Genomic DNA, 12,451 nt, shown 5'->3' on the forward strand with positions numbered 1-12,451 from the left:
CGACCTAAGCATAGCTTTAGCTTTTTTATCGACGCGACTGACAATAACATTCTCCTGTTTCAACAAGCTATCCTTTACCATCAGCCCTGCCTTTATTATATATCCTCTGGTTGTCCTACGTCTCTTACCGTTCTTGGAGGTAATTTAGTTAGCTTTGAGTAGCGATCGCAAATGCTACTCAGTGACAGCCAACGAACACTTTTAATTTTTTCATTGATAATATCTTAATTCTATAATTTATTTACACTTCCCCCTTACTAAAGTTGTTTTTTTTATATATAACAGAAACTGTAACAGTGGCAGTCAGACACCATTGTAATTCTTTTCAGGTCATTCATTGTCAGACAGAAGCAGTACAGCGCAACGTTACGCTAAAAGAATACGTTAAAAATATAAAAATGGCTTACCTCTTTGTCCTCTGAAAGACAATGCCTAACAAACATAATGTTTATTCATTCATTTTCCATGCCGCTTATTCCTCACGAGGGTCGCGGAGGTGCTGGAGCCTATCCCAGCTAACTTTGGGCAGTAGGCAGGGGACACCCTGAATTGGTTGCCAGCCAATTGCAGGGCACAAGGAGACTGCATATGAAATGTGAATGGATTCACCGAGCTGGTGTTAAAGTCCACGCAAGTTGATTCGGTCTTCACATTTTTTCCTCCCGAGTTTTTGGTTTCCGCAAACGTAAGAAGAAACATCCTTCATGTGTCGTAATGTCTAGAGTCGTTTCTACAAGTTCCAAAAAGCAATGCGTGATCGGCATATTCGTTTTTGAAAGATAACCGATGAAAAGTGGCACAAATTACGTTAAATCTATGCGAGGGCGGGTCTATAATGTCCCACTTCGGCTTTACTTCCGCTTTACGATGCGACGTCACGGTCTAAAAATAGCCTGCGTGCGGTACGCCATTCTGCGTGAAAACGATGCAGTATTCATACCAGGCCCTAGGGGGCAGTGCAGATTTACAAGGCGACAGCCAATGATGCACTTTGATCCCAAGAACCTACTCAGCCCAGAAGATAACATACCCGCCCACTCTAAGAAATGGCATTTTTCTTTTGCTCCAAAAGGACACAAATGGAAACATTCAGTATACTGTATTTAAATTAAAAATATTATAAAAACAGTAGATTAAAGCCGAAGTTCCGCCATTTACTGTTTTTAATGTTTAGTAGCACCGCTGCGCACGCCCATTGTGACATTTGCGAGTGCTGACGTTATCACTGCAGGAGCTCTATCCATTGCGGATGCGGAGCAAGCACCCTCAAGCCCCCGCAATCAAATCCTTTTACTTTGGAGCCCGGATTCAATGGCCAACACCATATGAAGTCGAGGCCATTCCGCAATACTGTCAATGCGTCTTCATGTCGAGTCGCCATGTAAACTGCCCGTAAGAATTGGTTTGAATCCTGTTGGAAAAGTGACTTGTTCTGAATCTGATTTTCCATTCTTTTGCACTAGTTAATGCCATCAGCATTTGACCTCATTGTTTATTTGTGATTTATTATTGTTATTTTTGTGTTTATTTGTACAATAATAAAGAATTTAAGTGTTCCAAAATGTTTTTCTGAATTAATAATCGTCAACAAAAATTGCATTGCAAGGTTTAAAAAAAAAAAAAAAAACCGTGAAATATCTGCAGATGAATCGGTAGAAAAATAATCCTTCTGGACAGCCCTAGTGTGGAGCCTTGGCAAATATATCTCAATGTTAATTTTTTCCAATATTGTTCAGGCCTAATTTATAGATTTTTTTTTTCTTTTTGAGGGCTAAAATGTAACAAAATAATCCAGAAATACAATGGCACTGCCAAATGATACAAAAATATATGTTTCATCCTCCGCAACACTCCTGGAAAAAATGGAAGTAGAAGTACTGTAAAAAGTACAGTACTGCAACATTTTTTGAACTCTTGTTCAAATAGAACAATTTTTTTCAGAAAATGTTTTTTTTTTGTATGAGACTCGGTATCGGCAGATTCTCAAAATCAGGTGATTCGGACTCAGGTTAAAAAAATATGTGATCAGGACATCACTACAATTAACAAAATCCTCCACGAGGCACTTGAAGGGGCTTCGTTACCGGACAGTGTAGCCTCGCAGGATGCCGTTCTGGTGGCTCTCGGGTGGCGGCTGCCACTGGATCATGATGGACTGGTTGGTGCGGCCGCTAGCGATGACGTTCTGTGGAGGGGCACTTGGAGGCTCCTCTGGCAGCGACACACTACAACAAAATAAACATTTATAGTTATTTATTTGTTTTTAACTCTGGAAAATATTACAATACGGCAAATATGTTTTCAAATTAAAAGTAATGATTGTGTACGCTACAGATTGTAACTGTATTGTAGTTTACATTTTGTCATTGCGATTAAAATCACATGAAAGTTTTTTCATTCATGTTTTCATGATTTTAAAATGATACATTGCTGACGCAACATTTGCAGTTCAGTGTACATCAGAGAAAGTAATTTTTTTTCTTGTAGGCGACATGCGCTGCGCAGAAGGCTCACTGTCGCGTGTTTGCAAGTGACAACATGTTGTGTTATGTGCGAGCGCATGCACTCTGATGGGATTACAAGCTTCTGGCCCTCCTTGCCGAACCTTGACTGAAAGGATCGGTCAAAGTGGTTGCCATGGAAACAGGCATAGCTATTTCCTGACAAGTTTCTAACTCAAAGACTGTCTGCTGTCCATCAACCTTCTCCTGACATGAATACCATCAGGATGGCAGCTCACCGCTCCGTCTCCTTGCTGAACTGGCCTTTGCCCACGTCATTGACGGCGCACAAGCGGAACTGGTAGGAGCGCGCCGGGATCAGGCCGCTGACCGTCACCGCCGACGACTCGGGGTCGATGCTGGCCAGCAGGGTGGCCCAGGGAGCATCTGCAAATTATCACAACACATCATCAACAGCCTTGGATTACTCTCATGTCTGGAAGGGCAAAATCAACAGTACTGAATTATTAAAAACAAATACCAATCTTATCCCTTGCCAAGCTATGAAAATACTTTTCTTTTTTTTGTTTTCAGAATCAACAAAAGGAATCAAAGCACAAATATTGGCTCATTTTTTGTGGCTAAAAAGAGAGAAACTTGTGAGAATATTCAGTTCTTTATCAGGAAATGTTCACATATCAATGTCTGATCTTGTTTTTCTTCATCTCTGGGAAATAAAGTGATTTAATTGCAGGTAAACAACAAAAATTAAGATTGTTTTACTCATTAAAACAAATATATCGACAAAAATGCATATTCTAACTGAGGAAAAAATTAGGACACCCTACCACTTGATAGCTAGTGTTACCTCCTTTGGCTGAAATAACTTCACTGAGACGCTTTTTGAAGCCATCTACCAGTCTTTGACAACTGTCTGAAGAAAATTTGCCCAACTCCTCAACGCAGAATACTTTCAACAGTGAGATGTTTGAGGGGTTTCTTGCATGTACAGCCCGTTTCAAGTCACCCCAAAACATTTCAATGGGATTAAGATCTGGGATTTGACACTCCATTTCTTCCTTTTCAGCCAGTCCTTGGTGGATTTACTGGTATGTTTTGGGTCTTTGTCATGTTGCAGGGTCCAGTTTAGCTTCAGCTTTGATTTTTTCGCAGAAGATCTCACATGTTCCCCAAGCACCCTCTGATAGAAAATACAATTCATGGTGGATTCTATGATGGTGAGCTGGCCAGGTCCTGCTGCAGCAAATCATCCCCAAACCATGACACTTCTACCTCCATGCTTCACAGTTGGTATGAGGTTCTTTTCCTGGAATGCTGTATATTCAATTTTAGATTCAACTGTCCAAAGAACATTATTCGAGAAGTCCTGGTCTTTGTCTACATTCACATACTTCAAACTTAAAAACTTCAGTCTGGCCTTCATGTTCTTTCTGGAGAGCAAAGGTTTCCTCCTTGCACACCTTCCATGAAGGTTAAACTTGTGAAGTCTGTTTCTGATTGTAGAGGCATGCACTTTCATATCAACAGTAGCAAGAGCCTGCTGCAGGTCTTGTGATGACATTATAGAGTTTCTGGAGACTTCTTTAAGCATTTGGAATCTGCTCTTGGGGTGAACTTGCTTGGACGGCCAGACCTGGGCATGTTGGCAGTTATTTTGAATGTCCTCTACTTGTAGACTATTTTCCGGGCAGTGGAATGGCTGATTTTATATTCTTTTGAGATCTTTTGAAATCTCCTACCAGAATCATAAGTGTCTATAATCTCACCATGGTGTTTTCTCTTACTTCAACAGTCAGTCACTGTTGAAAGTATTCTGCGTTGAGGAGTGGGGCAAACTTTCTTCAGACCGATGTCAAAGACTGATAGATGGCTACAAAAAGCATCTCACTGATGTTTTTTCAGCCAAAGGGGGTAACACTAGCTATTAGGTTGTAGGGTGTCCTAACTTTTTCCTCAGTTAGAATATACATTTTTGTTGATATATTTGGTTTAATGGGTGAAACAATGTTAATTTTTGTTGTTTACAGATAAAGAAAAACAAGATCAGACATTGATATGTGAACATTTCTTAATAAAGAACTGAATATTTAATGGGGAGTCCTAATTTTTTCCACATGACTGTATATATATATATATATATATATATATATATATATATATATATATATATACATATATATATGTATATGTATATATATATATATATATGTATATATATATATGTATATATACAGTGTCTTGCAAAAGTATTTGGCCCCCTTGAATCTTGCAACCTTTCACCACATTTCAGGCTTCAAACATGAAGATATGAAATTAATTTTTTCGTCAAGAATCAACAACAAGTGGGACACAATCGTGAAGTGGAACAACATTTATTGGATAATTTAAACTTTTTTAACAAATAAAAAACTGAAAAGTGGGGCGTGCAATATTATTCAGCCCCTTTACTTTCAGTGCAGCAAACTCACTCCAGAAGTTCAGTGAGGATCTCTGAATGATCCAATGTTGTCCTAAATGACCGATGATGATAAATAGAATCCACCTGTGTGTAATCAAGTCTCCGTATAAATGCACCTGCTCTGTGATAGTCTCAGGGTTCTGTTTAAAGTGCAGAGAGCATTATGAAAACCAAGGAACACACCAGGCAGGTCCGAGATACTGTTGTGGAGAAGTTTAAAGCCGGATTTGGATACAAAAAGATTTCCCAAGCTTTCAACATCTCAAGGAGCACTGTGCAAGCCATCATATTGAAATGGAAGGAGCATCAGACCACTGCAAATCTACCAAGACCTGGCCGTCCTTCCAAACTTTCTTCTCAACCAAGGAGAAAACTGATCAGAGATGCAGCCAAGAGGCCCATGATCACTCTGGATGAACTGCAGAGATCTACAGCTGAGGTGGGAGAGTCTGTCCATAGGACAACAATCAGTCGTACACTGCACAAATCTGGCCTTTATGGAAGAGTGGCAAGAAGAAAGCCATTTCTCAAAGATATCCATAAAAAGTCTTGTTTAAAGTTTGTCACAAGCCACCTGGGAGACACACCAAACATGTGGAAGAAGGTGCTCTGGTCAGATGAAACCAAAATTGAACTTTTTGGCCACAATGCAAAACGATATGTTTGGCGTAAAAGCAACACAGCTCATCACCCTGAACACACCATCCCCACTGTCAAACATGGTGGTGGTAGCATCATGGTTTGGGCCTGCTTTTCTTCAGCAGGGACAGGGAAGATGGTTAAAATTGACGGGAAGATGGATGCAGCCAAATACAGGAACATTCTGGAAGAAAACCTGTTGGTATCTGCACAAGACCCGAGACTGGGACGGAGATTTATCTTCCAACAGGACAATGATCCAAAACATAAAGCCAAATCTACAATGGAATGGTTCAAAAATAAACGTATCCAGGTGTTAGAATGGCCAAGTCAAAGTCCAGACCTGAATCCAATCGAGAATCTGTGGAAAGAGCTGAAGACTGCTGTCCACAAACACTCTCCATCCAACCTCACTGAGCTCGAGCTGTTTTGCAAGGAAGAATGGGCAAGAATGTCAGTCTCTCAATGTGCAAAACTGATAGAAACATACCCCAAGCGACTTCCAGCTGTAATTGGAGCAAAAGGTGGCGATAAAAAGTATTAACGCAAGGGGGCCGAATAATATTGCACGCCCCACTTTTCAGTTTTTTATTTGTTAAAAAAGTTTAAATTATCCAATAAATTTTGTTCCACTTCACGATTGTGTCCCACTTGTTGTTGATTCTTGACAAAAAATTAAAATTTTATATCTTTATGTTTGAAGCCTGAAATGTGGCGAAAGGTTGCAAGGTTCTAGGGGGCCGAATACTTTTGCAAGGCACTATATATATATATATATATATATATATATATATATATATATAATTATTAATATTTCCAAGATTAAAATAATTTTTCTGACGACATCCCTGATGCGTTAGCATCCTGATAGCGGCCCTGCTGTGTGAACATCACCGAGAATATTCAACAGCTCTCACGCAACAACACCGCCTTTGTGTCAAGGCACTTTGTTCCCCCTCCGAATATGAGAAGTGATGGACACCCTTAATGACTGGCACTGATCTTAAATTCTTTTTAAACTTCCTAGCGGGGTATATGGTGCACTAAAAGAAGCTGACGACACAGGATCCAGACGTCTTGAAATCCAAAAAAGTAACACATAAAAAAACAACAATATAAAAGCATTTATCTCAGGACAACGGACTGAAAATGTTTCTCCCCCTGCTCATACTAAATTATAGGCTGGTATCCACTATCCAGGGTCTCTGAAGCGCTTCATTGGTATGTTTTATTATGGAAGAAAACACAACGTGGTTTGGGGGAACCTACTGTTCTCAGACACCTCCAGGATGTAGCGCATAAGTGGGCTGTTGCCGTCGAAGGCTTTTGCCCAGGTCAGGTCGATGGCTCGCCTCTCGGAGGAGCTCAGCACAGCCACGGGGTTCTCAGGCGCGTGAGGCAGCTGCCTGCAAGAAACCACGTGGACATCAATTGCCAACAGACATCTGAATAGCTACTGTACATTGAAGTAAATGCAAACAACAAAATTACAACCAAGTGGCAATTTAACTGAATGATGTCTTAGATTTTGAGAATTTATATACAGTATTATATTCGCAACTGCTCTGACTTTGTATTATTCAAATAACTCCTCAAATCTGCTCCGGTTTGCTTTTAGCTGTAATGTATAGAAACATTTATTTTCTTAATATTGTTCCTCTGCCTTGTTCTTTTATAAATGTTTTTCTTTTATCATTATCAGTTTTGCCCTATTGTGTTATTATCCTTCTTGTAAAGCGTTGTTGAGTGCCTCAATGAAGTTGGCCCCCTCATCAGACGGAGGTTTTTAGAAAAATTACGTCATTAGTTTGTGCTACATTTGTGCTTGTTTGTGCTGCTATCATTTTTAAGATATTTACAATTCTTTTATAGGTCAATATGATGTCAACCAGCCCACCATTTAGATTAAAAGTGGCTAAAAAAGATGTCAATCGTTTATGTGTCGTTTGTGCCTTAAACAATTTCGTTTGGGCTGCTATCATTTTTGAGATATTATTTCATGTGATGATGTCACGAAGCCCCTAATTATTGATAAATGGACCCAAAATGGTGACATTCGTTTATGCTACGTTTGTGCTGTAAAAAAAAAAAAACTTTGTGCTGCTATTGTTTTATAGATATTGAGATATTAATTTCGAATGATGACGTCACTTGCAGCTTTTCCATAGCCAACTCCACGGCTGACGGAGTGTACCAACTCTTTCGATAATAGAGGGTGTCCCATCAACTAGCACAAACGTAGCACAAAGAAATGGCACCCTTACGGGTACATTTTGCAGTAAATGAGGGGCTTGAGACATTAATTTCGAGTGATGACTTAACTCGCAATTATTGAGAGAGTTGGTACGCTCCGTCAGTCGCGACGTAGGGGCTACGATTGACGTCATCACTCGAAGTTAATATCACAATATGTATAAAACGATTGTAGCACAAATGAAATTTTTTAATGCTCAAGCCAGAAAACCGAAGCACAAATGATTGACACAATTTTTCGGCATTTTAAATCAAAATGGGGGGGCTGGTTGACCTCAGATTGACCTATTAAAGAATTGGAAATATCTTAGAAATGACAGCAGCACAAACAAACTTTCTACAGGACAAACAAGCACAAATGACTGACAAAATTTTTATATAAATTTTCGTCTGATGGGGGCCAACTTCACGGAGGTTCTTTGACTGCAATGAAAAGCGCATTATAAATAAAATATATTGCTTTCGATGAGCTCAAAGTTGAGTAAATTTGAATAAATTTAAGCATTTTTTCTCTAATAAACAATTTAATCTTAATATTTATTATTTCAACAGATCAATTCAGGCAGCCAATGATGTTAATACCTAAAAATTAAAACCCTATCTTTTATTTTTTTTTAACCTGATTCCGATTTTCTTAAAATGAGGTGATTAGCTTGGACACATCCTGAATAATAATATTTAAAATTCACACCATAAAAACAAACAAAATGAGGCATGTGTGCGTGCATGTGTGTGATGAATGCCAACTGCTATACATATGTCCTACTTGAGCTTTCGCGAGTGTGATGCTGGTGTTGAATGAGAAAGAGGACAAAGTGGAAATGAGACATGCTGTATGTGTGAGTTAAAGTGAGCAAGAGGGCAAAATACATGTTCCTTTTTTGTGTTTACTGTATATCGTTGTGTTTGTTAGGGCGTAGGTTTGCATAGGGACGCTAGGGACATTTCACTACCAACATTTCAGGATGCTCAAATTGTCCCCACCAACTTTTAAGCAGCCTTATTTACATTATAAAATGGGTTCAGTTAAATAGGTAATTTAGATTGTCTTCTCATATGTTGTATGGGTAGAATAGAGAGAATAAGTGAATTATTTTCATTATGTTCAGACTTACATTTATCCATTTTCACTTGCTGAATGTGCCGGTCCATATTTTTCCATCAAAAGCACGGTTGATTGGCTGATGACTAGATGCTCCCCTTCCGCCACACATGCACACTAAACCAGCCTGACCAATTCATGTCGACAACATGCTGCCTCCTCCGCCCCCTTCCAAGAGGAGGGACATTAGAAGTTTTTTTTCGGCCAGCAGCAGCCACTCACTAATTTTTCTACTGAAAGTCTGACCTGCATCAGAGTTAGCATAACATTAAACTGTGTGAACTGTGTGAACTGAACCAGCCTCCGCAAGGAACAACAAAGTCAAGCTAGCCGTCCCTCATTTGGATAATTTTTTGCTTTATGTGCTTTACGGTAATACAATGGGGTGGCTTCAGAGTGCAAGTCCCTTTATTAATAAAAACGGGAAGCTATCCAAGAATGGGTCCACTTAAGGGGAACACTGACATGAATTGACATGAACAATGATCTCTGAAATAAAACCACACATCAGAATTTCATGAGAGTACCGTATTTTTCTGACTATAAGTCGCACATGAGTATAGGTTGCACCAGCCATAAAATGCCCAATGAAGAGGAAATAAAACATATAAGTCGCACCGGAGTATAAGTCACATTTTTGGGGGAAATTTACTTGATTGAATCCAACACATAGAACAGATATGTCATCTTGAAAGGCAATTTAAAATAAAAATACAATAAAGAACAACATAATGAATAAGTGTATAGTCTGATAATGTTACATGATGCATGAACAACGAAATGCAAACACAGCCGGTATGTTAATGTAGCATAGCTATTACGAGTTATTCAGATAACTATAGCATAAAGAACATGATAACATGTTTACCAAACCATCAGTGTCACTTCAAAACACCAAAACATGTGAAATGATATAATAATATGTTAATAATTCCACACATAAGCCGCTCCAGAGTCGCACACCCAGCCAAACTATGAAAAAACACTGTGACTTATAGCCCGAAAACTACGGTACTTAAGATAGAGTCTTGGGATAGTATAGTATGCCCCAGATGTAAATCAGTCCTTGGATATCTCAGATTTTTTTCATTATTTTTTTTTCCAAATAACTTTCATATTACAATACTTTAGTTTGAGTCAAAGGGTGCTCCAGTGTCCCCCAGAAGTGGACCCATTTTTGGATAGCTCCCCGATTTTTTAATCAAGGGACTTGCACTTCAAAACAGTTCTTTAGTAGTTTTTGAAAACAAAGGTTTGAATCAAATGTCGTATCAGCTGAACCGATACGCATGAAAGTTAGTATTAGTCAATACAGATTTATTTTGCATTAATCATTTAGCCTATCAATCAATTAGGTTCATATTCATGAGGAATGTAGCCCTGACCCCTGTTCTATAATCTCTTTGGTCTTATTAATGTCCCATCCCCAGCAAAAAAGTGTGCATGCAGGTTATGCTGTTATATCATCCCGACCAATTTTGAGACCAAAGCTACGCCCTTATGTGTTTGTATGTTTACCTGACCCGGAGGTGAGCGCTGCGGGAATCGTTGCCGCCCACCGAGGTGACGCGGCATGTGTACGTGCCGATGTCGCCCGACCACGTCTGCGAGATGTGCAGGGTGCCGTCGGCGTCTTGCTGCATACGTGGAATAGATTGCACGTTGATGGCCACTCCCTCTTTTTCCCATACGTGTCTGCGTGAACCACACAAATACACAAGATGAGATTTTTTTTCATAAATATGCCACATGCTACCATAATGTTGCTTTGCTTTTGGCGTTTTATGATATGACATTGTGTGGTTGTTTGCTTGCCTAGGGGGAATGCATGTGGGACAAATATCACATTTTACAACATCAAAAGGTATACAGCAATTTTGGTTTTGAAAATATCTTCCAACATTGATACCATATTATGGCATCAAGTACGAGAACATCCTCGGAATGATAATTAGTTTGCATACTGCATTGCAAAGAAGTTGTAGGAAGCATATTTTCTTAAGTTAGTTGACTTTTATTCAGCGCTGTACTGTGGAGTTTCTTCAATTCTGGAGGGCTTTATACAGACTGCCCCAGAAGGTCGCCCGCTGAATAAAGCCGTTTGAATGTGTCGGCTTACCTGACATTCACGCTGGGATCGTGCGTGACACCGCAGGTCAGCGCGGCCTTGGTGCCTTTGATGATGCTCTGGTCCTGCGGGGGCGTCGTGATCCGGGTTCGAGCTGAGGAGGCGGCGGAGGAGACATGACAGAATGTTCCGGAACAGCGAGAAGCAGTGCCGCTCTTCTATTTACCCCAGACCACGAGGTCGGCGGACGCCTCGTCGATGCCACGGGAGTTGCTGGCCATGCAGGTGTAAGTGCCAGCATCGGAAATGTGCGAGGGCGAAATGAGCAGGCTGCCGGACTCCAGTAGGGTGAAGCGGGGCAGCTGCACTGAACCGCTTGCCAGGACACGCTCGCCTGACGGGTATGACAATGAGTACATCAAGAGTTTGTCAAGTTGGTAAAAAGCTCACTTTATTTATTTTTTTGCTCAGGAAAACAAGGAATGTATTTTATAATCATACCTATACATATATAGGAGAAATCTGTTAATTAATTATTAATTCCATAACTACAGGCGAGTTTTTGTGAATCCAATCGTATCAATTAAGTTTGTTCAGCAAGCTTATGTGTGGATAAATTAGTTTCACTAATTCAGATCCAATGATTTGGCTGAATCGAAATCTAAAAAAAAAAAAAAAAATAGGAACCCATTCATGCACTTTTTTTTTTTTTTTTTTTCCTGACAGTGGAGTCATTTAAATAGTTGGCTGCCATTGACGGTGCTAGACATCCAATTCATTTTGACATGAAGTTATTTATCATTGTAGACACATAATATCAAATACAAGAATGATTAATAATCTTAAAATACACAGTGGGGCAGAGCAACTTGCTTATTTAAATTTGGTGTCCTGAACCGATGGTTGCTCTGAGAATGTAGGGATGGACTTATTTAAGAGAGTGGGGCTTAAAGTTTGTTTCTTAACATGCATTATTTATTTTGTGTTTATTTTTCAAGAACCCCAGGAAGCTTAATGGAGAGGACAAAGTTGGAATACGTTTTCGCAACTGAGGCATTTTTTTCAAGCGGTCGCTCAATCTTCGCAACGCAACTTGCATTCCGTAGACATTTCAATAATGCCCCAGTGGTTGTGTTCCTGGCGGGCATTCGATTGTTTCCTGGGTAAACAACATCAGGGATACGGGTGATGTAAAGAAAGAAACCTGGCCTCCCATGAACAGCAAGGTCACCCCAAAACATTGACGCGGTGACACAATCTGCTTTGAGATGTCACCGACGGTCTGCCAGCAAACACACATCTGGTCGATTTGTCTGTTCGTTCTGTGAGATGAATCCTCCAAGAAGAATCGAGATTTCATTCCTACAAATTAGCTATGGTGAAGGGACTTAATGCACGCGTTTTTATTGTTCTTTTGAAAAAAAATGCCTCAACAGCAAAAGCGCATTCCATCTTCGTCCACTCCATGA

At 39.8% G+C, this 12,451-nt stretch overlaps 1 protein-coding gene across 4 annotated transcripts in view; it reads right to left on the reverse strand.

The window, feature by feature from the left end:
• sdk2b (sidekick cell adhesion molecule 2b) overlaps positions 1-12,451 on the reverse strand; it is a 234,317-nt gene that overhangs the window by 83,324 nt on the left and 138,542 nt on the right. For all 4 annotated transcript variants that reach the window (XM_057825360.1, XM_057825359.1, XM_057825356.1 and 1 more), the window contains exons 11-16: positions 11,209-11,376; positions 11,034-11,136; positions 10,433-10,609; positions 6,829-6,965; positions 2,741-2,888; positions 2,085-2,225 (exon numbers count right to left, since the gene is read on the reverse strand). In XM_057825360.1, coding sequence (XP_057681343.1) covers positions 2,085-2,225; positions 2,741-2,888; positions 6,829-6,965; positions 10,433-10,609; positions 11,034-11,136; positions 11,209-11,376 — 874 coding nt within the window. The remainder of the gene's footprint in view (positions 1-2,084; positions 2,226-2,740; positions 2,889-6,828; positions 6,966-10,432; positions 10,610-11,033; positions 11,137-11,208; positions 11,377-12,451) is intronic.

This window comes from Corythoichthys intestinalis, chromosome 21, assembly GCF_030265065.1.
Source record: "Corythoichthys intestinalis isolate RoL2023-P3 chromosome 21, ASM3026506v1, whole genome shotgun sequence".
Classification (NCBI taxonomy): Eukaryota; Metazoa; Chordata; class Actinopteri; order Syngnathiformes; family Syngnathidae; genus Corythoichthys; species Corythoichthys intestinalis.